This window comes from Spodoptera frugiperda, chromosome 20 (assembly GCF_023101765.2).
Source record: "Spodoptera frugiperda isolate SF20-4 chromosome 20, AGI-APGP_CSIRO_Sfru_2.0, whole genome shotgun sequence".
Classification (NCBI taxonomy): Eukaryota; Metazoa; Arthropoda; class Insecta; order Lepidoptera; family Noctuidae; genus Spodoptera; species Spodoptera frugiperda.
In genome coordinates this window covers 12743519-12770720 of record NC_064231.1, presented here as the reverse complement: position 1 = coordinate 12770720, position 27202 = coordinate 12743519, and the positions used below count along the sequence as shown (strand labels likewise).

General features: G+C 33.0%; 2 protein-coding genes across 3 annotated transcripts in view; both read left to right on the top strand.

The window, feature by feature from the left end:
• LOC118261849 (elongation of very long chain fatty acids protein AAEL008004) overlaps positions 1–7308 on the top strand; it is a 38344-nt gene extending 31036 nt beyond the window's left edge. For both annotated transcript variants that reach the window (XM_035572847.2, XM_050701459.1), the window contains exons 3-7: positions 3651–3841; positions 4125–4205; positions 4451–4613; positions 4841–4977; positions 5764–7308. In XM_035572847.2, coding sequence (XP_035428740.1) covers positions 3651–3841; positions 4125–4205; positions 4451–4613; positions 4841–4977; positions 5764–5967 — 776 coding nt within the window. In that variant the 3' untranslated portion in view covers positions 5968–7308. The remainder of the gene's footprint in view (positions 1–3650; positions 3842–4124; positions 4206–4450; positions 4614–4840; positions 4978–5763) is intronic.
• Positions 7309–10019: 2711 nt separating this feature from the next.
• LOC118262067 (uncharacterized) lies at positions 10020–27202 on the top strand. The gene is made up of 12 exons (XM_035573175.2): positions 10020–10209; positions 11503–11687; positions 12117–12197; positions 12677–12839; positions 13134–13270; positions 13863–14071; positions 20229–20302; positions 20793–20983; positions 24339–24419; positions 25414–25576; positions 25968–26104; positions 26674–27202. The coding sequence occupies exons 1-12, from the start codon at positions 10152–10154 to the stop codon at positions 26926–26928; spliced, it is 1734 nt and encodes a 577-aa protein (XP_035429068.2). The 5' UTR covers positions 10020–10151; the 3' UTR covers positions 26929–27202.

The following is a 27202-nucleotide window of genomic DNA, read 5'->3' as shown; positions in this document are numbered from 1 at the left end:
TCTTGAACCTTTTAAACTACCGAGATCTTCAAATATTCTTACCTACAATCAGATAAAGGCAAAAAGATAGCACGTCCTTTGCTGAACATAAGCCTCCTCCCCCAACGACTTCCAGATAGGCCTGTTGGAAGCGATTTGCATCCAGTGGCTCCCTGCGACCTTAATCAGATCGTCTGTCCACCTAGTGGGTGGACATCCTACACTACGCTTGCCGGTACTCGGCCTCCACTCGAAAACCTTTCTGATTAGCCGAAATAAGAATTATTTAACAGCTGGTAGGGTGCTGTTAAGTACATCAATACGAAAAAAATAATAATTCGTGGACTGCAAAATCATGATGTTCTCCAATTATAAAAAGAAAAATAATGGTTAGCAATTATATCTGGATCTTTGGGGTCACGTGTGTAATAAATTTAGTTTTTAAAGTAATTAAAACATTATGTACACTATTCATATATCTATTTAATGAAATAAGTAGACAATGGCCTAGGAATCATACACAATAACATAAATATTTATTTAATTAAATAGGTAATAACCTAGGAATGATAATAATTTGACTTTTGGTAATATTAAGATAATTATACAATGTACTATGTATAATTGCATACATTAATATAAGTTAATTAGGCAGTTTACGCATGTACCATAAAAGGTGAATAGTCTTAAAAGAATTGTTATTATTAATTATTTTTTGTATACATAGAATAATTTTTTGTTCATGTTTACGCTTCTCAATTCATAGTCACGTGACACACGTGTATGTAGTATTTATTATGATAATGATTATTCCTTTTTTTGTAATACCAATTAGTTTACTCACTGCTAGTGTGCACCCATCCAATCGAATAAATAGAAAAAATATCTTAGGAGTCGTGACATAGTGTGTGAGGGAGCCTTGCTTCGACATGATGGAGCCGGCTTAACCAGAGTGACACCACGGCCTGACATAAAACCAACGTGAAACAACACTTGCGTTGTGTGAATGAGGATCTCGGATTTCCCAATAACTCTTAAATTCCTAACCCGGTGTTTAGGTGTTTAGGGGTCCATAGGTGGCGGCGATTGTTTACCATCAGGTGACCTGTCTGCTCGTTTACCGGCTTATACCATATAAATAAACTTTAAAATAGTTTGTCAAATATCCGTATTTATGCCATATGGTCCTTATCACTAATAAATAACAAAGCTGTATATTAGGTACATTAAACTTATAAATGGCGTCTATTTAAAGATATTGTCTAAAATGTTTTTAGATTCAACTCAATACTGATGCGATTTATTCTGATATTTAATAGCGGGTGTTATACACAAGTTTATTGACGATACGTGATCAGTTTTCAAACTGCATTCTTAGTGGTAGGTCTACGCATGTATTTGTTTGCGCATTATCTGCGTTTGATTTGAGTTGAGTTTCGGTACTTTAGTCCTTGGGTTATAAGGATGGCGTCATAGGAATCAGGATATTATGTTAGTTACCATAAAGCCTTGAGTTTGTTGTATAATTTTGGGTTATGTATTGTCTTGAGGCGCCTGGATTGTTTAGGAAGCAAGTTAGTCTTGTTTAGAGCGATTGTATAATTTGTTAGTCCAAGACGTCAAAACGGCTGAAGGGATCTGAATAAAATTTGGATCAAGGATACGGTTATAGGTATAGGATTATGGTCTAGAACGTGGGAGATTAATAATGCAACCACAAAATTCCTTTCAATTATAAATAGAAAATTTCAGTTCAGTATTTCGTTGTTATAATTTTTAAATCAGGCACTCGATGCTTTCATAATAATAAACTTTATTAAAAAAGACAACATAAGTCCACAAATGACAATAAGGAGGAGAATAAAATTATAAAATATATAGGACTTAATTTATTAACATTTTTATGACTGTTATGCTGATCAAGAGAGATCATGGGTTTAATTATTCTTCAATTAATAAAAAAAATATCAAATCATACTCCCTCAGAAGTTCACAACTAAATCTTTTCTTAAATAACAATTAGATAACAATATTTACTTTATTTGTCCTCAAACAATAAATCTTAGGTTACGTTTAAAGGAGGCGGAAACAACACCTGTTCATTATAATAATAATGATATTCCTGTGCGACGCTGCGTCCGCGCATACTTGTCCGTACACTACGGTCATATTGTTACGCGGTTGACACATGATGTTATAATCAAAGGACTTTTGTATGTACGTAGTTTTATTGGTAAATATCGGCTTTGTTTTGTTTTTGATCCATGGTGTTTGTTTAAAAAATTGATAAAATGTTGCTTCCTACTGTTTTTGTAGGTACATAGGATTTTCTGTTCTGATTTCCAATGGAGGAGATTTGTATAAATGTAGCAGGTCTTGATTTAATTATTATTTAAAATAATCTAGTTATATAAAAGCTTTGTGATTTATGGATTCGTTATTATTTTTAATGAGAAAATATTTCTTAAAGCATAAAAAAAATCAGTTAGATATATTGAGACAAAAAATATACGAAAAAGTTATTTACTTATCTAAATAATTTATGGAGATTTTAAGATCTAATAATTGCGTTGGTATTTAATAATTCAGACGCATGGAGCGCAACGCATTTATAATTTGGTCAAAAGATTTTTTAATAATATTTGTTAATGATTTTTTGTGATGATTTGCGTCATAATATAATTAAAATATAATTTATTTTATTGCATACATTTTAATCAGATTATAATTAATTATAAGTAGGAATGCCTACTTAACTTGTTAAACAAATTAATTGTTTGATTAGAAATGACACAAAGGCAATGATAGAGTCATTGTATGACTTTTAAAGTGTCCTTAAGACTCCAATAATATCAAATATTGATTTTTACAATTAGTCAATCACACAATAAAATATCAATAAATAATGATTGTCATTTGAAAATAAATAAAGAACAATCATTTAGTTTCATTTAAAAATTTCAATCATCAAGTACAATATCTGGGTTCAATCACCAAGCCGGGCAGTGTCATTGGGTTATAACATAGAAAGACATCATACATTAGCACATTTAATTAACACCTTTGACGTACAATACTTTTTTATATACCTCTACTTATGTACACATCACATCAAACTACACAAACCAGTATAAACTGACCGTGAAATGTGTGGAAAGGTAATACAAAGCGAGACTATGATAGACTGGATTGTATGTCTTTATATGTACACGAAGTATGTAAATTGATTCTGTCTTATGTAATGTATTGTGTTTAAATTCCCAATTAGTATGCAGGAATGTTCACATTCTTTTATTATTTGTGAATTTAAAAGAAGCTTCGTTAACTATTGTATTTTCCATTTAACGTGGTTTACCAAGCCCTGTGAAATACCGACTTGTACTCTCTCTTATTCTTCAAATTACTATCAGCTACTAAAATATTAAATCAAAAACCATTTTTACGGTTTGATGTGATGCCTTTTAAATAGTTTTAACATAAGAGCCAGAAGAAAATTTTTAATAAATTTAGAGACAAACATTTTAGGTCTTTGATCGATAGTCTTTGGCCTTTGGTTGATTAGGCGAATCATCTAAATAAAAATATTAATACTTTTGCTTCTAAATGTAGAACTAATTTTAATTATCGTTACCACTCTCACCATTATCTAATAACCAAATTTTTCTTTCCAGATCCTCGGACGGAGAATTGGTGGCTGATGTCTGGACCAGGACCTCTGCTCACCATCCTCGCCTCCTACATCTACTTCTGCACCTCTGTCGGCCCTCGCTACATGAGGGATAGGAAACCATATGACCTGAAGAACACCATGATACTGTATAATGTCTCACAAATCTTGATGAGCATATACCTGGTTTATGAGGTGAGTTCCTAAAAGTTATTTGATCTATAAAGCTTTGTTGTAACTTGATCCTTAAATGGCCAGTCAAGAGTCTAGATATGAAGACAAACCCCTCTTTGTAGAGAAGGTCCTGAGTTCAGTTGAACTTTCACGGATCATTCACGATGATTTCTAAAACTCGACCCAATATTAGCTCACAATGTCTTGCTACCTAGAAATAAAAAATATAAGGCATTTGCAATGATACGGATTGTAATAATATATTTAAACCTTTTTATTAAATATTTTTCTATTTTTTTTCCAGGGCATGGCAGCAGGGTGGTGGAACGACTACAGCTTTTCATGCCAGCCTGTGGATTACTCGAACAGTCCCAAGGCAAACAGGGTAAGTATACATTTTTAGCCAAGAGAAAAAATAATAATAATAAAAGATTACATAATTCAAAATAATATTACTTCTGCGTTATCGACGTTTCGAGTAATTCTAGAAATTATTATTTTAACTGATCGATAAAATAAATAACAATGCAAGATAGACCAAAATACACACATTTTAATATGTATGTTTAATACTCCATTTTTGCCTTAAAACAATGTTTCTGATGCAATCGCACATTTTGTTTTTCTCAGATGGCAGCTGCTGTGTGGTGGTACTTTGCTGCTAAGATCATCGAGCTTCTGGACACGATCTTCTTCGTCCTAAGAAAGAAGAACAGGCAAATCACCTTTTTGCATTTGTACCATCATTTCATGATGCCTATCTGCGCGTGGATCGGAACTAAATTCTTGCCTGGTAAGTCTAAAATCAATTCTAAATAGAAGAAATATGGTTCTAAATGAATCTGAAAACAATTGACATAGTCTCCACCTGCAAGTAGAGCATGAGAATTTTATTTATATTTTTTATCTTTGAAATCAAAAAAATACACTGTAATGAATATTGTGTTATATCAATTCATGTGATTTTCTCTAAGTAACAATAAAAAGAATCCACTTAACAGTAGTTTTGTTTCATTCCAGGTGGCCACGGCACTCTTCTTGGAGTGATCAACTCTTTCATCCACATTATTATGTACACTTATTACCTGATCTCCGGTCTTGGACCCCAATACCAGAAGTACCTGTGGTGGAAGAAGCACCTCACCACGATGCAGCTGGTAAGTTGAATGAGAATTCCATTCATTTATTTAAAACTTTGATCACACAAAAGTAGTTCTGACTTAATGACTCGGAAATCAATAACCAGTTTACTTATATTAGAGCGCTGCAGAAAAGACTTTTTAGAGATATGGCGGAGATTAAAGACAATTTTAATTTTGAAAACAATAAAATTATCAACAGATTTTTGATCCCAATTCCCAAAATATCGATCTAGTCTCATAAATATTCTGATTACATTTAATCGCACTTCCTAATTCTTAAAACGGCGCAAATAATTAGTTACGGTGATTGAAACAGAACGAAATCTGTATAAACAAAAGCTTAACCTGTTTTGTTGAAGGTTACGATATTATAAGAATTCGGACATGAATTGAAATTGAATTAACACAAACAAATAGGGCTATATTTGTATTATGTAAATTGGTCTTAAAGTCTACTTACATAAAGAAGTATGAATAAATAATGGTTCGTCTATAGAAACGGTTGATGTCATATTTGGTATACGTTTTAATTAATTCACTCAAATATTTGTATGTTTATGAATAACTATTATTTTAAACTAAAAACCATAGTTTACTTACGTACATTAATGGAGAAAAACGCTACTAGTTTCGAGTCACAGAAGGACTCTTTATCATGACTGCCAACAAAAATCTGTTGAAGCCTTTCATAGCGCCGGTTACTTTTACGTTTATTGAGTCAAACATTATCTGTAGAATACCAGTATATAATACCAATTTTTCTTTCATATCTTCTTAATCAATTATTTTCTCTCCTTCCAGATCCAGTTCTGCATCATCTTCTACCACAACTTCAGCGTTATGTTCTGCGAATGCAACTACCCCAAGGTTATAAACTTCTTGCTTTCGCTCAACGCTGGTCTCTTCCTTTACATGTTTGGTAACTTCTATTACGTAAACTACATCAAAAATAAGACGACAGTCCAAACTCCTCAGGTTACAAGTGAAAAAGCGAAAGAGAGCTAAAACAAAGACTTTATAATTATAATTGTGATCGTTTTAGTTTAGTTAAAATGCAGCTAGATTGTGTCTAGCTCCTTTATGTGATAGATTTGTGTTAAAGATTTTGAAACTGTGTGCCTACTCACTTTTGTTGCTCATTAATGATCCTAAGATTTTTTGATCTTTGCTCAATTTTGATCCTTCTCTTTTTCGTTGTATTTTTGTCAATTTAATGTTACTCATATCTTTACGCTTATACAGAGGGCTTAATACGAGTTTCATTTACATTGAACGAGGTTGAAACGAGACCGCGTTCCTTGCCATGATTGGCCGGCTGCAATAAACCAACCAATCAGAGCGCCGAACGGGCTCTCGTTTCGATTTCATTTGACATAAAGCAAACTCGTACTAAAGCCCTATTTATTATTTAATCCATTATTTTGACTTATATTTTGCTTTACACAGAATTTTTCAAAATCTGTAACACATAATTAAGTACTATGTTAGTAAGCATAATAGACTTTTACTATGTTTTATAGGCTAATGACTGTATATTTGTACAAATAGTTTTAATATTTGGTTAAGGTATTATGTTATTATTGAATCAATGAAATATATTTGATTAATTATTTGCCCTTATTTCACATACAAACCTGTATTTTGATATACAAGTAATTGTTATGACAAATTCTTTTATTATTTTATCATATATGTACGAGTATATATATGACTTATTTATTGAGCAATATACTTAGAGGCTTTTCATTCTGCCGATCTTATTTTTCCTAATTTATTTTATTCTTCAATTTAAATAATATTTTGTTTTCTTTTTATGTTTTGTGAGATTATTCAGTTCGTTTATTTATTTTAATGCTGAATAAATAAGTGATACCTATATAGAGTTACCAATATTTATATAATTTTTGATACGAATTGTTGCAATTGATGAAATAAATCTTTTTAATTCGTGAAATACTACACAAATGTCAAGGTATTTACATCCTTATTTTTGTTACCATTAGATGTAAATTAAGCGAGCAAGATAATAATATAATATCAACAAAAGAGTTTGAGAAAAACAATATACAGTAAAATGAAAGTTCAGTTGAATTTAATTTTACCTTTGTTTTATCTACTATTAGTACAATTCAATAGCAATTTATTAGGTATACTTTTTTATAAGTTTGAAACCAAATACTTAGCAAAAGTATTTTATACTTACCGAAATGTGACATTTTGTATCGAATTTACCAAGTCTGTAAATTTATTTATGTTAAAAAATAATATAATAATTATTTTTTCCCGACATAAACAATGCAATAAGACTTGTTAGTTTATGAGGATTGAAATATATGGGTAAATTGATGTTTTGTTTTATTTTTATGACCCACTAGACACGCCTTTAAACCCCGAAGAGGTAGGCAGAGATGCACATTACGTGATGCTGCTATACAATGTACACCCACTTTCACCTTTTGTGTTATAAGTCGCATGTAATAGGGGGTAAGCCTATTGCCATATACTGAGCACAATTCCAGACTCCCTGGGGGCAGAGAAATTTTCGAAAAACCGGAAAATGGCCAGTAATATTTTACCCGACCCGGGAATCGAACGCGAGACCTTTTGTCTGGCGGTCGCACTTGTGACCACTCGACCAACGTGGCAGTCTAACTATGACCTACTAGTTCGTAGCAATTGATGTTCCATAGTCTCTGCCCTCCATGAGATACTATTTATATTGATGATCCCAAATTTTCTAATAATAAGAAAATGTTTATAATAGCAAAGGATTTCAAACAATGAATGTGAATAATTAGGTATGTTTATTATGAGTATAAGATATTTTTAATGGAATAAGCCAGTAAACAAGCAGACGTGTTACCTGATGGTAGGCAATCGGCGCTACCCGTAAACATCCGAAACACCAGAGATGTTACATATGCGTTTCCGGTCTTTTGGGGGTTAGGAATTTGAGGATTGGGAAGGGGAGATAATTGCGCCTCCGGAAACCTCACTCTCACGACGAAACACAACGTGTTACGTCAGTTTTCTGAGAAGCCGAGTCACTTCGATCGAGCCAGCCCACTTGTGGCGAAGCATCGCTCTGCCACACCTTAAAATAATTAAAATTTAACTTACGAATTAAATCATTATCAGCTTATAAGTAAGTATTATCAGCTCATAAGTAGCCAGTGCTGACCAAAGACCTCTTCTCACATGGAGAAGGTTTGAACATTAATCACCACGCTTGCTCAAAGCGAGTTGTAAATCGCCAACTCGGGTTCGATTCCTGGGTCGGGCAAAAGCATTACTGAGCTCTTTTCGGTTTGTCGAAAATATCTGAGTAGTAACACGGAGTCTGGAATTTTGTCCGGTATATATATATATATATATATATGAGTTTTGGGACGTACCTGCTTCTTATAGGCGGAAAGAAACGTCTGGGTGTCATCACTGCAATATACGCCCGGAGGATACAGTGGAGCATACGGTGGCGGTGTGCCCTGCATAGGCGCCGTGTCCTCAGGGATATGATCGGTGACGGTAACCTCTCGCGTTCACCATTGGTTCAGGCCATGGTACTGGGATGCCGTCTCCACCTACGAAGCAGTCACGCTAGCTAAGGAGAAGTCGGGCGCGTGAAGCAACGAACCTCCTCACGCCTCAGCCGTCGCGGAAGACACTCCCAGCGTCGGGGATCGCGATACGATCTCCAGCCTGCACGGGCTTGCGGAGGGTGAGCAAGGGTAGCTTGCTGTCCAGCCAGAACCAGACCTATGTGTATAGCCCATTGCGTTCCGCGCGCCTCAAAGAGACATCAGACCACCGGCCCGGTAATGCTAAACCCGATACAGAGCCACAGAAGACTGGAGGAGTTGCCGGAGCTCCGGTTCGAAGAAACAAAAATAACTATCCTGAGTTGTTGAATTTTGTGAAATTCGTGAAAAAAAGAAACTGCTATAGCCACGTGGTACCCACATGTAAGTAAACAATGAAAAGGCAAACACATTATGCGACTTTCCAACAATGGTAAGTACAACCTACGTAATATTACGTAGTACGATTTGCAATTTAAACATAACACCAACAAAGGTTTGAAAGGTTGAAAAAACGTCTCTGAATACAAATAAAATTAAAATACTTGAATGATTTTAAATATTTGCGTTAGCACGATGACTTTGTTCGTTTCTATGTAGATAGAATTTTGTCTTGAAAATCAGAATGAATTCGTGTAAATGTTCCATGTCTATGATACATTTTTATGGTATAAACCGGTAAACGAGCAGACGGATCACCTGATGGTAAGCAATCGCCTCTAGCCTATGGACATCAACACCAAGTCGAGTTCCTCGTCAAACCTGATGATTTTAAGAGTTGAGGGGAATCGGGGATTGATTTTTAAAAAGAGTAACGATGGATTTCTTGATCGTTCTTCTCCATTCGAAGCTGACACTTTGGAACGTAGCGCCTAGCTTCACTGACAGACAGACTGACGGACAATTGAATTTGACGTTTCAAGAGTGCCTTATTTAGGATTAATTGAAATAAATGCTTTGACTTTGACTTTGACTTTGAAAAGATTGGGAAGGTGGGTGATTGGGCCTCCGGTAACCTCACTTACAAAACGAAATACAACGCACGCGTCGTTTCTCGTCGGTTTTCTGTGAGACTGTGGTAGTAATGATAATTTTGGCGAAGCCAAAATAGTTCATTAAAATTTTCAATATAGTTCAGAGTACTGAGTACGAATCATTTTTATGTAAACGCAATCGTAACGTTACGTCGTTCCGCCTTCTGATTGGTTGATTAACTTTGAGCAGCCAATCAGAACGCCGAACGTCATAAACATGTCGATTGCGTTAACGTAAAACAAACACACATTGGCACTGTGAATGTTAGTCTTAAAAAAAAACAAAAAAAATTCAACAAATAAATGGACAGACATTTTCTACCCTATTAGATATTATTATGCGAAACAAATAATATAATTGAAACCGTTAATTACTTATGTGCTTTACTATTCATGACGATACTAATTAGTGACAAAGAATTCGTTTAGTAAAATGTTAATGGTGAATAAAATCAATGTGCACCGATGTCTGTGTTTAGTTTAAGTGAGGAAGTGAACTGGTAGCCTCGAAATTTCTCTTAAAAAAAGGGAAAAATAAATATAGTGTGATAATTTTAGTTTAAGAATATAAGTCAAGATGTCGCTTCTAGGCAGAATGAAGGAGACATATAATTATGTTTTTTATGATCTTTGTGGTAAGTGTTGTGATTTTTATTTTATATATTTTTTTAATTTATCTTAGATAGTTTTCTGAGTTTTGAATAAAAAAAAAAACTAAAATAATATTGGAAAAGCTGTGAAAAAAAAACGTTTTTTAAATAAATGAAATTAATAACACGATCACATTATTGTTGAAGTTTAAAATAATGTTTTTTTATGTGGAAAGATGCGAGCTATGGATGTATGCTTGTGGCTATCATACCCTACTATCGATACATCGCATACTCGAGCTGCGCAAGTTCCTTGCACAGCTACATAGTTTAGAAAATTAGCTATTACATCTTCGTAGCATAGCTGCATAACACATTTTTTGTCGGAAAGCACACTTAAGTTAGATATTTTTTTATTCGTAACCATTTAAAATTTAAGACGTAGAAGATGTTAAAAAAATTGTAGGTTGAATTCAGAAGTACCTATTTCGAAACACCATTCATCAGCTAAAACCCGTCAAACTTGCTGAAAGTCTTTCAACTAGTTTAAATTACATTTTAATGGTTTTATAATTACCTGAGGTTGAAGTTTATGATAACTGAAAACAATTACATAAATAGATACTTATTACCTTACTATACTACAGTTTCTTTAATACAAACTGCAAATCGACAAAAAAAAAATGAAAGCGTGTAATCAATTCCATTCAGAAGATCGAGTATTTATAAAATGTGAATATTTCTTGAAAATTAACACTAACTGATGCCTGTAGCTTTACCCGCGTAGTTTAGTAACTTTGCGACTTCATTTTCTAAAATAAAAGTAGCCTAAATTAGTCTTTAGTACATCAGCTACCTAGCAATAAAAGACCCGTAAAATCAGTCCAGCTATTTCACAAATTAGCCAGAACAAACAGACAGACAGACAAAAATAGTATTTTTTTTTTATTTTAATGCATGTATAGTATTTATATAGTATTACTATATATACGCGGGTAAAGCTACAGGCATCAGTTAGTGTTAATTTTCAAGAAATATTCACATTTTATAAATACTCGATCTTCTGAATGGAATTGATTACACGCTTTCATTTTTTTTTTGTCGATTTGCAGTTTGTATTAAAGAAACTGTAGTATAGTAAGGTAATAAGTATCTATTATGTAATTGTTTTCAGTTATCATCATTAGTGTATAGTATTTATATAGTATTACTATATATATACTATACATGCATTAAAATAACTATATATAATATATATATGTAAATATATATATTCATAATTATGACATGTCGTTAAAATCGGTGATTTTAATGTAACATTCCAATTATTTTTTCCAGATCCAAGGACCAAAGACTGGTCTCCGTCTCCTATGGCGTTATTTACAATCATTCCATTATATTTATATTTCTGTAATAAATTGGGCCCACAACTAATGAAGGATCAAAAACCGTTCAAGTTAAAAAGGACCATCATGTATTATAACATATTTCAAATATTTGCTAGCGGCTATATATTTTATTTGGTAAGGATTTTACAAATTTTGTATGTTAATATAATTATTTTATGTAATTGTAGTGAATTTATGATTTGAATTTTAGTATTGTTTAAGATAGTTAGATAAAGCCCACTACACACTGGTTGGCGTAGTGGCTGAGCAACCGGCTGCTGCGCAACGTGTCGCAGGTTCGATTCCCGCACGGAACAACTCTTTGTGTGATCTACAGATTGTTGTTTCGGGTCTGAGTGTCCTGTGTTTATTTATGAAATTATGTGTTTGGAAACGCATCCAAGAATTGTGAATCGTTAGAATTAGCTCAAAAATTTGTGAATTCATGACCAGAAGAATGGAAAAATAAAGACTAAATTATGATATCCGAAATTACATTGATGGTCAAAAGTATAAATTGCTTGTATTAAATAGTTATGATAATCTGCATGTTACATGTTACAGGGCCTGTTCAGTGGTTGGTTCACAACATACAGTTGGGCGTGCCAGCCTGTAGATGAGACTGACAACCCTACATCACGAACGGTGAGTAAATATTTAGTTCTTAAGTTTTGAGTAAAGGTGCGTGAGGGGACGAACCTCCTCACGCCCCAGACGTCGCGGGAGACACTCCGGGCGTCGGGGATCACGCGATGATCTCCGGCCACCGTAAGTACGGGACTGCGGATGGCAAGCAAGGTAGGAAGGGTAGCTTGCCGCCCGACCAGAATCAGTGGGTGCGTACGGGCCCATCGCGTTTCGCACACGCCTCAAAGAGCCATCAGACCACCAAAGAGGGGGCCTAGCAGGGATGATGCCGAGGTTAAAAGTGTTTACGAAATATTTTTATACTTTTACACTTGGCACATTCATCGTTACTAGGTCTATTTTGAACCTTCTTTAAACCCCAAAGTTATCTGTTATCCCCAAAATTAATTACCTATTTTCAGTGAGTTTTTAACATCTTATTTTCTTTTCTATTTTATTGTACCAAAAGACTAAATTGAATAATATATTGCTTTCAGATGCACAAGGCGTTCTGGTTGTACACCATTGTGAAGTTTATTGACATGCTTGACACAGTTTTCTTCGTTCTAAGAAAAAAAGACAGGCAAATATCTTTCCTGCATCTCTTCCATCATTCCATGATGCCTCTTGCGTCTTATATTGGACTTAAATACTACCCTAGTAAGTACTGTTTTACTTTGTTTCATATAAAGTTAAAGTTAACAAGTAAAAATGTTGCATACAAAATTATTAACAACTAAAATAACAAAGTGAATTTGATTGAAGTAAGTGAGTAATGGAATTCATGATGGTATTAAAATAATAAATAAAAAGAGCCTGACAATAATATCGGAGCAGCAATTAGTCAAACTACAAAAATATTCAATTATTAAAAGAAAAGGGGTTACAAATACATTTTGCATAAATGAATTAATACGTATAAGGAGATTAATAAATTAATATTTTATCTTTCAGATGGTCATGCAACTCTGCTTGGACTTATAAATAGTTTTGTCCACGTGGTGATGTACACTTACTACCTGATCGCAGGTCTTGGTCCTAAGTACCAGAAATATATCTGGTGGAAGAAGCATCTCACTACCATGCAGTTGGTAAGTACAAATAGCATAAGAATAAAACAAACTCTATTCTATATAAAACTAACATCCTTGTTATATAGTAACTCTACTATGATGTTTAACCTAATGTACCTACTAAAAATCACTTCAAGACCAGAATAATTAAAAGCCAATTTATCTATTTTATCTTTAGAATCATATTTATATTTATTTATTTATTTATTTATTTAAGGTATCTTTTTATTGTTGTATCTTTAGAATCAAGTATAAAATTTTATGAGTCTCCCTTTTTAACTAACTAAAAACAACGGTTTATTCTGTATATCGAGAATAGCTCTTCTAGTTTCGATGACGTTTCCGGGTTCACACGTTGCCCATGATGGAGAGTCCTTCTGTGCCTCGAAACTAGTAAAGCTCATGTCAATATAATAATGTTTACGTGATTAAACCGTTATTTTCAGTTAATTAATCAATTTATTATGAGACATAATAAATACACTAGTTATTATAATCAAAATCCGGTGCGTAGTTTTAAGGGTTTAAGCATACAAAAGGACGTAGGGATAGAGAAAGCGACTTTGTTTTATACTATGTAGTAATAATCTTCTTTTTCTTTCTTCCTCAGGTCCAGTTCGCAACAATCTTCGTTCACAATTTATCAGCTCTTTACGTAAACTGCGGGTACCCAAGATGGGTGAACACTGTCCTATGTTTCCACAGTCTGCAGTTCCTTTACATGTTCGGCAATTTCTACTACGTCACATACGTTAAAGAAAATAAATCCAATTCAAATAAAACTGTAAAAAATGGCACTAGTAAAGTCAAAGCTAATTAAACTATTAACTTATGTCTAACTAGGAAATAAATTTATTTAATGTGGAGCTAAGTTATAATCAGCTTAAATGATTTTTGAAAATGTAAATAGTGATATTTGACTTGAGTGACTGGGATTGCTATTTTACAAAGTGTAATGATACAATGTCATGACAAATTTAATAAATCTTACTTAATGTAAACATGAAGACCTGCAGACCTCTTTGTCAAAGTATAATAGAATAGAATTTATTTTAAAAACTATTGAGAGAAGGTCTATTATAAGAATACTATTAGGAGAAGTGAGTGATACTAAATTAATTAAATTTAGTATGTCTATTGAATTATCTATTAAAAGAATTTGATCTAAAATGATGTATTGATATATCGATGTTTGTGAAACTTCTCTGAAATCATTTAAAAGGGTAGATGACTAATTTTTATTTTGATGTCCATCTGGTAGATTTATTTTAAAGCATTATACACGTATTTTTTATTTTCTTACGGAAACAAATACTTTCGACGATATATTGATTTGAAATACCGCGGGACGTCATTTCTAGGTACGGTTTAAACGTAGAAATGACGTATTTAGCTATCACTCCTAAACCTTGATTCGTTTTTATCTAAGTATTGTTTTCTTATATGACAAAATAAAATACGTGTCTAATGTGTTTTTACTATCTACTTGACGGACTAATTAGATTTTTAATTTTCATACCCCGTCATCATCCCTTATAAATCTTCCACTATTTAGTTTTTATTTAAACCTGATAATACTCGTTATTTAATTTAAGTTATTTGATGACATATGAGAAATCGATGATATGCATTATCGTGATGAAGTGTATGCGATCGTAGTTTGCATGTTTGTAAGAAATAATGTAATTGAACTTAATGTTAATAATTGTAAAATAAATTTTGTTATTCCTACATTTTTGTATTTTATTTTGGAATTTCTTTATATTATCGGTAAGTTATTATTTTTCTACGATATGCAATACTCAACAATTTTTTTCGTGGTTTATTGTGAAATAAATATGAATCGGAATAAAATATAAAAGATATTCTGAAACAAAATGGATACAACATAATGCCACCGTTGCCGTTGGGCTAAACCTCAATAACTTAACAGGAACAATATTCAATTATTGCGTTATTACTGTTTTAAATTGTATTGCTAACCTTTCTAATTGTTTAGTTTTCTCACTTTTCGAGAAAAGTTTTGATAGGAAGGAATATACACAAACAAAACATAGAGCAAAAATAAAGTTAACCAAGACTCATGAATTTGATTTATATTGAAAAATTGAAAAATTACTCAAAAAGCGCTTTGTAAGATTGACTTAGCTAATTGAATAGTGGTTTAATCGTCTATGTTACGGTATTTTTCGGCAAATCTAACATTTTCCTAGAAAAATGGTTACATTTACGCTTATTCGCTAACTGGGAGTTTAAGGGAGTAAATATTAAAGGAGGCCTATGTTCATTGCACATTTAATGGATTTTGTGACGAGAAAAATCCCCTAATAGCTTCTCCCGCCTTGAGTAAGGCGAGAGGGAGTATCAGACTATTATTGACTAAAAACCAGCCCGTTCCTACAACTGCTCTACGAGCCGGAACTCCGGCAGTGACACCATCAGGGTTTCCATGACTCCGTATCGGGTATCAGCCCTACTGGGCCCCATCTGTTGTGGTCTGATGGCTCATTGAGGTGCGCGCGGAACGCGACGCGGAACGCGACGCGCCGCACGCACGGGTCTGGTTCTGGACGGGTAGGCCCCTATAAGATTTTATGGCATACATGATGATGATCTACTTTCTTTGACTATCATTCTACTTGTAGAATATTCCCTTCACCTTTTCTTTTAATTTCAGTTGTGATTAAGAACACGTGGTCATAAACGAAAACCGGTTTCATCGTCATCACCATTACCAGCCAGTTTTCATTCACTATCAAAGTTCGACAGTCCATGAAAACCTGTTTAGAGACAGTCAATATTTATCTAATGACATCATAAATACTTATTAGATAATTTAATGAGCATTGAGGTAAATTTAATGGCATTTATATTAATTACTTTAAGCATGGTAGTTAGATGTTATTAGATAGGTACACGTGGATTTGTTTCTAGAACCTAACATGGCTTTACCTGGGTGGTTAAAGGTAAGCGTCCACAGACCCGTATCGTACGCATCGCACGCGTTTTGTATGACGTCATCGGCACGCATCGCATGTAGGCATTGCTGATGATGCGGTCCGTACGATGCGGATGTGTGGACGCAGTTGTATGAGTTTCTATACAAGATACACTAAAATCCGTTGCGTGCGATGCGTAAGATGCGGGTCTGGGAACGCTTACCTTAATAATAAGGATATAGGGTTTAGAAATATCGAATATAGAGAAAGGAAACATGAACATATTATTATAATGCGTACATAATTATTACAACATCATTTAGTTTTATGTCTTAAGATAGGCTTACAAAATAAACTAACTGATATGGCCATTAACCATTTTAGGTACCTACTACTATGGAAAAGCAGGATTCAAAAAATTAGCAAATTGCTAAACAAACATCTTTTGTCACAAACATTAGACTGATAATTTGTTCTATACACTTTAAAGTCCATTGCCGTGGAATGTGCGAAAATAGGCACTCGTGTATGAAACATAGGCCATAGGTAAATGCCTGATGATCTATTGAATTAATAAAAGTCAATGTCAAAGATAGACATAGATTAGATAGGGCACTAATTTATCAGATGAAGAAGATAAATCAACGTTAATAACTACTTTTGCTCACAAGGAGCAAGCAATTCTTAACCATAAAATGTTTGCTTTACTATACAATTGTGATTTTAAAACAATTAAAGCGCTATGTTAGAAGAATTACTGGCCTTTTTTCGAAGTCGAGTCTAAAACTGTAGCCAGTATATACAATAAGGATTACATGGGACTTATAACACAAAAGGTGTAAAGTGGTTGATCATGGTACAGTGGCCGTGCCGTAATGTGCTCTACCTACTCCTTCAGGAAGATAGATACCTAAGATAGATAAAACACCTAAACTAAATTCTCATGATTAAAATAAATCAAACCATATGGACCACCTCGACGACTTTTTACTTGAATTCTTCAATACTTTTAAGTAAATTAGTGTCTAAACACCCTGATCTAATGAGGATGAAAAATTCAATTCAGATTTTTCTTATTCTTCTTTTTAATTGTAACTATACATTCAACGCAGAAACAAAACCCGTGACACATTCAGACACAGATCAGTCCGCTGTCATTAAAAATCGATTAACACATTTTAGTCTTTCTTTTGTAATAATATCAACAATTTCTCTGTTCTAGAAAAAACTGTATCACCATTAGTAGGCTATATAAACATTACCGTTTTAGGTCATTACCTTCCATTATAATGTCTCATTTCAGTGCAGTACTCCATTTTGTTCCTCAAGTTCACTCTCTATTGTATACTGTGTCAATTCACGAACTTCCAAATCAGGTTTGACCTTGAATTTTGTCATACATAGGTAGCATGTCATTGTCCTTTATTTATTTTAAAAAAAATATAAGGAAACAGTCAGATCATTGGTCATCATCTCTCTCAATATCTCGTTAAAATTTTCCCATAGATAAAAATAATAATATTTGATTTGATTTGATTTTTTTTAAACTGACATGGTCACTAGAATACTTATCGTAAATTCACAGAAAATAATAGACATGGTAAATATCCCATTAAGTTCTAATGATATATTTGAAACTAGCTTTTGCCCGCGACTTCGTTCGCGTGGAATAGTGACTTCCGGCAAATTTTTGGTTTTAACCACATAGTTCCCATAGCTATAGGCTGATGATGATGATGATGTTCCCGATCTCGCGGGATCTTTTCAAAAATGAGATGTAATATTCCAGGGAACTCTTCAAAAGTCAACATAATCTCTGCGTTTGATTTTAATAGATGTATACTCACTTAGGGCATTGAAAAAATAGTTTAAAAACGGACTTTAACTAAAGAAATATTATAATCTTTCCGAACTTAAGATGAAAACTAACTTAAAACTAAAGAAAGCTACGAATTACGAATTTATAACAATTAAAAAAGAAATTATATTAGAACCTATCCTTTATGCTATAATAACCAAGCTTAAACTAAATAATTTAAAAGAAACGACTTAAATCTAATCTAATTAATTTATAAATTAGACTTACAATTTTATTAAAAAAACTAACTACAGTAACTACTAATAATCGATATCAAACTAAACCTACGTTAAAAAGTTTAACCAGAAAACCAGGAAAACCCAACAAATAAACTTATTAATTGACAATCAACGAAACCTTTTAGAATATACGAAACAGCAGGACCACTACAGACAAATATTCATACGACTGATAATACACATTTTCTACGATAGTACCGAAGCGCTCGGCCGATACCCAACCAAATAATTGTAACAAAACCATAGCGCAATCTATTTCGATCCCAACGCCATCTATCGAGGATAAAGACAACTTGGATTATTTATTTATACTCCGTTCGGGCATTTTCTTTGTACTAAAAGTTTAATTATATTGATATAATTTTTTTCATACCTTTTTACTATTTGTTAACTTTTTTCGATGAATTAAAACAATAACATGAACCGAAGTCGTGTAACGATCGACATAGAATTATCTATACTCCGTTAGAGCGTTTTCTTTGTACTAAAAGTTGTATTATGTTATATTTTTCATTGCTTTTTACTATTTTGTAAAAACAAATTTCCAATGAATTAAAACAATAACATGAACTGAACAATTGTAATTACACCATTGCGCGATCAACGCCATCTATCTACGGAGTATAGGAACAGCCCGACATTGTTCAATTTCGTACTTATAGTACGGAATTGAACAATAGATGGCGCTGTATGTCCGGAATAAATTTATTTTTTATTTAATTTTTTTTTTATTTTTATTTTTTTTTTATTTTTATTTTTATTTTTATTTTTATTTTTATTTTTATTTTTATTTTTATTTTTATTTTTATTTTTATTTTTATTTTTATTTTTATTTTTATTTTTATTTTTATTTTTATTTTTATTTTTATTTTTATTTTTATTTTATTTTATTTTATTTTATTTTATTTTATTTTATTTTATTTTATTTTATTTTATTTTATTTTATTTTATTTTATTTTATTTTATTTTATTTTATTTTATTTTATTTTATTTTATTTTATTTTATTTTATTTTATTTTATTTTATTTTATTTTATTTTATTTTATTTTATTTTATTTTATTTTATTTTATTTTATTTTATTTTATTTTATTTTATTTTATTTTATTTTATTTTATTTTATTTTATTTTATTTTATTTTTATTTTATTTTTTGATTTTTGAAATAAAAATATATCTATGTCCTTTCTAAGGTTCTAAACTATATCTGTACCAAATTTCAACCAAATCCGTCAAATAGTTGCGGAGATTAATGGTATGAGCATAGAATGTTCGACGTGATTCTTTAATTTGACATAACTTTTTTATTTATGAACCGATTGACATGAAACAAACACTAAATGTAAATTTAAGCATCCCACAATATATTCGTGAAAACCGCATCCAACTCGGATCAGCCGTTTCTGAGATTAGCGCGCATTAATTACATTTTTGGGTTCGACATCGACATAACAATAACCCCTGCTATTTTTTTTATTTTTATTTTCAATGTACAGACAGCACTTTTCTACGATTTTATTATATGTATAGATTACCTTAAAGAATTCAAAAGTCCCTCAATGCATTTTCAATAATTTTAATTAAAAACTCAATTTAATTAAAATTAAATAAAAACCAGTAAGTACAACAACATGTTTACGTAATAATTAACAAAAACATGATAATTTTGTAGTCATTACAAGCAACATCTACATCGATTTTAATTTCAGATTGTTTAATGTCAAAATTCGGTGTGACCTCTTTACGTACTTATATTTTGGCAAATCACCTTACAGGTTGGATGGGCATTAGATACAACTTTATACTACAAAGTAACTTTGGGATTACGTAGGAATTGATTGAATATATTTCTTTTTAATGTTGCATGTGTGTGTGAGTCGGCAGTTGCTCGAGAGAAGTCTCACAATTCAAGTGTCTCGCTTATAGATATAACGTTTGAATAGTATAATAGTAAAAATGTCGGGAATACTAAATAGTATTACCGATTATTACAATTATGTGATACACGATTTAGCTGGTGAGTATTATTATTTTAATTTTTGCTTTGAAATATCTAATATGTGTTATTTGTAGTTTTTTTCCTGTACATGACTGTTTAGTTTTGTGTTGAATTTTTGCAAATCATTTGGTGTTTTATGTAGGGCATTTAGATCTTAGTATTTTAATGTATGTTTTTATTTTCTATTACAAAATATGGTTATTATTATTTTATGATATTACAAAGTTATTGAAATTTTTATTCATAAACATATTTGTGCAATATTTTTTTAAGATCAATTCTTCGAAACAATGTTTTAAGTATTTTTACAATGAAAATATTTTCTTATTTTTTCAAATAAAATAATCCGTGGTAATACTTCGACTGTTATTCTTATAAAATGGTAAGCAGGTTACAGTTTGCCTGCTGAATTAACTGAAAATAATAAGACCAAATTGATAAATTAAGAACATTTTTTGTTTAAATCTTGACTTGTTCAATTACAATTTCTTTATTTTACTAATTTTAGATCCAAGAACAAAAGACTGGTGGGGAGTATCCAGTCCGTTCACAGTGATAGCCATTGCATCAGCATACCTCTACTTCTGCCTATCTTTGGGTCCTCGGCTGATGAAGAACAGGCCAGCATACGAACTGAAGATTCCACTTATGCTATACAACATTTTCCAAGTCCTGTTCAGTATATTCATAGCTTATGAGGTAAGATCTAATTTTTTGTTTCTTAAATACCTTAACAGTTTCTGAAGTTTACAATTGCTGACCGATCGAGATGAAGGACTTCTGTGGGTGCCCTCGGCCCCATCTGGAGAATTGAACTCAATCTTTTATGTGTAAACCAAAAGGTGTTGAACTGGTAACCTCTATGGCGTCTAACATGTTAAAAATTATGTCGTCCCACAGCAGGCTGGCATTACATTTTTATTCACACATGCATACATGAGTAGTATTTTTTTTCACACGTATATACATATCTACATACATTACACTTTTTTTGAAGAGAGAAATCATCCAATTTCTTCTCCCGCCTTGGGCGAGAGGGAGTCTCAGACTCTTACTGTCTAAAAACCACCCCGTTCCTACTCCTGTTTTTCGAGCCGGAGCCCAGGTGACCCGCTAGGCAGTCTGCAACTTCGGGTCGGCATACATTATGCTAACACCCGGAAAATAACCTTTGTATTCCACACAAAGTGGTTACTTGCGGAATTAAAGAAACATATTGCGTAGCAGTCAGCTACTTAGTCAGTTAGTCTCATTTCTCATTCCAGAAAACCAAAAATAATATAATATGACTGCATTTAATATTATTTTGGAGGCCGATTTTATTGTTATTCTATCGCTTCAGAATTTGTGTAAAAAGTAATGATGTAACGTATTTATTTACGCAAGTAATTAATATGCCTTAGACGTCGCGCACATATCAATTCACACTTCCATTAAAAGAGAATCAAAGCCTAGCTTTTGTGCGTGACTTTACTTACGACAGTAGATATTTGTTTTGAAAAATAAAACAAGATTACCTATTTCAAACTCAGTACGTACGTAAGTCTCACATTTGCAAAAAATTACAGTTTCACGAATTGCAGGAAAATTCGCTTGTATTTTTTATTAGTTTAACATATACATGTGGTTAAAACCGCCGCGGGTTAACTGAATTGCGACCTGTGCCTCAAGCAATTAAGTATTTTTCTATTTCAATGTTTAAAAATTATATTTTTTATTAGTAGGTAACTAGCGGACCCCGCGAACTTTGTTTCGTCTTGAAAAAATTTCAGCGCATATTTGTACATATTTTCTCACATAACCTTAATCTTTTCCTAAAAATAAGAAACCCAACAAAAAAATACTTAAATAGTCCAGCTAGAAATCAGTCCAGCTGTTCTCCAGATTGATGCTTAGTAACCCATTGACAGATTCATTTTTGTATTACACAAGATCGATTGTAGATTAAACAGTGATTGAGAATAAACACGTTTGTCGTCCACGTGTTTCTTAACACCTCTTTACATCAAGAATGTCATCCATGTCAGTAAGATTTTAACAAAAACACGTACGTACGGACGGACGAAAGAATTCATTACAGTATCTAGTTTAATGTTATCGATAAGGAATTTGATTTTATGATAATGATTTATTTAGATCACACGTTTTATTTCGCAAAGATAATGTGAGAAAATTAATCATCATTTTGTATGCTTAAGGGTTATGCTTTTCCATCAGAGATATGCTATGTTACGTTGCTGTGGATGCGTTTGGCTTCCACCAATCATATTCATTGACAAACATAGCTTGGCACTAGTGGAAACGGACTCAGCTAAGCTTTGTGTTGCTTTTTTTTATAAAGAAGGATGCGTGTTATGGATGTGTGTTATGGATGGCCTCCATACTATCGATACGTGCATACTCGAGCTGTGCAACTTCATTGCACAGCTATATAGCTCAGTACCTATCGGTGGAAACGGTCATCGTTTCACAGCTTAGCTGTTACGTTTGGTTCAAAAGAATGCTTAACCTTTGCAGGTTACGTGTCATTGTACTGCTGAAATAGGGGCCAAATTCCAGATTTATAATATTTTTTTATTAAGTATTTTTAAATTAAATCAATAAAACGTGATTGGCCTGTGAAAATAATTAGAACTTTGTACTTTAAACTCGATTTGACAAACAACTAAAAAATGTTTATTTAACAATATAAGTAAAGTGGTCATTACCTATACAATTGTTAACATTGATTTACATATTCATATTACGTTAAAATATTGTAATGAAAATTTTGCATGAGTGTTAAATAATATTAATAGAACATTAATAATCAGTTGTTATAAAATAGTAATACAGGACTTTTCGTCCGCGATGTTATCCTCATACATTTCAGAATATATCTCTCGTGTATCAAGCCAAATATAGACAAAATGTAACCTTCTTAACTCCCTAAACATTAGTCTAATAAATAATACAACTCCTGTTATAAGCCATTCTCTAAACACATACTCGTCTTTTCCTCTGACGTAATCGCCAAATGTGTTGCTAAGCGCATAACTCTGAAACGGTTGTAGCGTTTGTCACTAATTTTTGTAGACCACTCGGCCAATAGTCAAGCAGTCAGACAGTCAGGCAGTCAGGCTAGCAGTAGAGAAAATAGTTACATAATAATATTATGGTGAATAGTAGGTGACTGACATTGTAGCGCTTGTACACTGCCTTGGGATGGACACAAGAGGTCTCGGGTTCGATTCCTGATTCGGGCAAAGTATTATTGGGATTATTTTCGAAAATTTCTCAGCAGTAGCACGGAGTTTGGAATTGTATCCGGTTTATGGCAATAGGCTCACCCCCTGTTGCATGGGACTTATAACACAAATGGTGAAAAGTGGGTGTACATTGCATAGCGGCATTACGTGCTGCAATGTGCACCTCTGCCTACCTACCTATGAGATAAAAGGCGCGACGTTGCGTGCGTGTGTGCGTGTTTATAAATATGATATTGTCTTGTTATTGTCATAACATCGAGACTTTTGTCTTGGAGATTTTTGGTTTTTGACCGTCTAATTGAGGCCAATAAGAGACGATACATTATAATTAAGAATGGTCATGGTCAACACAGAACAAGTGATGTTAGTTAGTAAATATTATTTGCACTATCGTAGACGATGACGTTACAAAGTGGGCCTCTTTCATAATGTCTGGATAGATATTTGTATGAAAATTATTAATATTTGTACGCCTAGACGGCATAACATGCCATGTAGCCCATGTACCTATCCTAACAACACTGTTGTATGTACTTATTCTTATGTGTAATATCACTCAAGTTAATCACTTAAAAAAAATCTTTATCTTTTTGTACTACTTATCTGTTACATAAGTTTATTAGGGACCTATTTAGAGGTTGTGATACAGACCCACAGGGCCTGTATGTAATTTTTATTCAATATATCACATGCACTTAATTGCACTACATTATTACTACTATGCAACAAATTATTTTGAAGATAGCCCTTATTTATTTTAATTTTAACATGAATAATAAAATAAATATTTAAATTGTCTTTTACAGGGTGGTGTCTACGTTTTATCGAGAGAATTCAATTTAGCCTGTGATCCAGTTGACTTCTCAGATAACCCTCGAGCACTCAGGGTAAGTTTAAATATTCATTTATGCAGAATCAAAATAATTGTAAAAAGGACTAAAATTAAGGGTGCCTTTTTGAAAAAAAAATGCATGCTAATTGAACAAGAAAAATGGTTTGTCTGAACGTCCTAATTTCCTGGTTCAATTTGAAAAACAAAAATGTTGGATAGTCACTACATTAAGGAAGGCTATAGAACATCATGCTGCAACCAATAGGAACCGAGCAGTGCGGGTGAAACCGCGCGGGAGTTAGTGATAGCTAGTGATACGAAAATAACAAATAAATCACATTTATAATATTAGTAAAACCTTCTAAATCCCACCACAAAAAACACGATAAATTATAAACACGAGGAACTAAAAGAACTGTTATATAATACTATTCTTCAGAAACCAATATAACACGTAAATTGACATTTTACCTAAAAATAAGTAATAATGAAAACTATTCACACAATAATTTAAATATATTACGTAAAACAATAGTTAGTTATTTTGATACAAAATTTCACGTAATGCAGGAACATTATTAAATAAAGGGACTGAAATATCCACTAATAAATACCAATCGGTAACCTGAAATATAACTTATCAAAACTGAAACTGTAAATAGATTCATGGTCATGGTCTTTAGTCTCTAGCCTTGATAACATTTTCTTTCATGTAGTACAGTTTCAGTATATTACATGGTATTATTCTATAATATAGAAACAGTCGTTTGAATAAGCAATCCAAAGGTAAATAATATAATGCATGAATTTAAAATCTTGTGGGGGAAAATCATTCAGTGATTTCTCCCGCTTTATGCGAAGCGAGAGGCAGTGTTCGACTCGTAATGACAAAAACCCACCCCGTTTCTACTCCTGCTTTTTGAGCTTAAATGGTAAATACCCAGTATTTACCTAACGCTAGTACGTAAGTCCGAATCACGCATCAGGTCTACTGGGCCCAAGAATTTACAATTGGATAACTTTCTAAACTATGGTCTTTTAATTTCCAGGTAGCTGCAGCAACATGGTTCTATTTCTTCGCAAAGTTCACGGAGCTCCTAGACACAGTATTTTTCATCTTACGGAAGAAGTACGACCAAGTCACCTTCCTCCACGTCTACCATCACACGTTAATGTCCTTGGTCGTCTGGATTGCGGTTAAATATTATCCAGGTACGTCTTTTTACACATATTTTTTTCTTTTGAAGAACGTGACCGCTCTCTTGAGTTTTCTCATTCAATTTCTCATAAACCAGGAGATGTCTCACCTTTGTAAACAATGTTGTACGGTGAGAGAGCAAGCTGCGCTGCGGAGCAGATATTAAGTGTCCACTCGCTCGTATCACTGCTGCCCACAGCTCATTTCTATTCTACACAAAGCTCGCAGCAACTCGTATCCGCTTCACTATATGTCTCCACTCTGCTTTAGTGGAGAACCTGCCGCTAACTTTACAGCCCAGCTACTCTCGTCTAAGAAGGGAGACATTTATACTTCGGTGGAATATGATACTCTACTTACAAGTTCTTTTAAAATGTTAATTTATTTCTTTTTCTTGTTTTCCAGGTGGCCACACAACGATGATGGGTTTCCTGAACTCCATGGTCCACGTAGTAATGTACACTTACTATCTGATCGCCGGTCTAGGGCCGCAGTACCAGAAGTACGTGTGGTGGAAGAAGCACGTCACGAAGATGCAACTGGTGAGTTAAATCAGATTCATCATCATTAGCCGAGAGATGTCGACTGCTGAACAAAGGCCTCCCCCCTTGGTCCTCCACGTAGACTGACAAGCCGCCACATGCATCCACTGCAAATCAGATAGTTTGAAAGAATATGTTTTATAGTCACTACACATCTAATGATTTTAAAGCAAAGATTTATTTGAGATTTGTAAAGTAAACAGTTGAAGTTGTGTTGGCTGTATGAACCTACGATTTTTTTATGGTATAAGCCGGTAAACGAGCAAACGTATCACTTGATGGTAAGCAGTCGCCACCACCCATAGACACCCGAAACACCAGAGGCGTTATAAGTGCGTTGCTAGCCTTTTGGGGGTTAGGAACACAAAAGAAATAAAAAAAGTATGCGGAATTTAAGGGTTGTCCGGGAATCGAGGTTTGGGAAGATTGGGAAGGAGCGTAATTCATTGTGCCTCCGATAACCTCACTCATAGAACGAAACACAAAGCGTTGTTTCACGTCGGTTTTCTGTGAGCCCATAAATAATGATTCAACTTGTAGTAACGTTGTTTTTTTCTTTTCCTTTTCAGCTACAATTTTCAATAGTCTTCGTCCACAACGTCTCAGTATTCTTCTACGAGTGTAACTTCCCAAAATTCTTGAACCTGATGTGCATCGGCAACTCTTTAGCCTTCCTATACATGTTCGGAAAGTTCTACGTCGACAGATACAGAAGGAATCTTAGGAACAAATCATTACTAGAGACCAAAAAGGTTAAAACACCGGTAAAGAGTGAACTAAACACCTTTGGCATACAAAGAAAAGTTGCTGAGAAGACACGGTAATATAAAACTATTTGCGTAGAATGTAAAATCTTTATTATGAATTAATTGTATATTGTATTTTGTAAAGACAGTACGTGTAAGGTATTATATTTATCTATTAATATTAGGAATGTATTTATGTAATTATAAGATTTATTTAAAAACGAAGATATTGTATATTGATTTTGTACTTTAAAAATGTACAAAATTGTTTTGAGATGTAATTTTCTACATAGATATGAAACGGCAGGTACTTAGAAACCAAAGAAGAAATAAAATAATATCGAATTTTAAA

Excerpts from the sequence above, each read along its gene's own strand:
- LOC118262067 (XM_035573175.2), top strand. The coding sequence starts at position 10,152 with ATGTCGCTTCTAGGCAGAATGAAGGAGACATATAATTATGTTTTTTAT. Across the intron at positions 12,840-13,133 it reads TGGACTTAAATACTACCCTA|ATGGTCATGCAACTCTGCTT; the intron begins GTAAGTACTGTT and ends TTTATCTTTCAG. Across the intron at positions 20,984-24,338 it reads GTATATTCATAGCTTATGAG|GGTGGTGTCTACGTTTTATC; the intron begins GTAAGATCTAAT and ends TGTCTTTTACAG.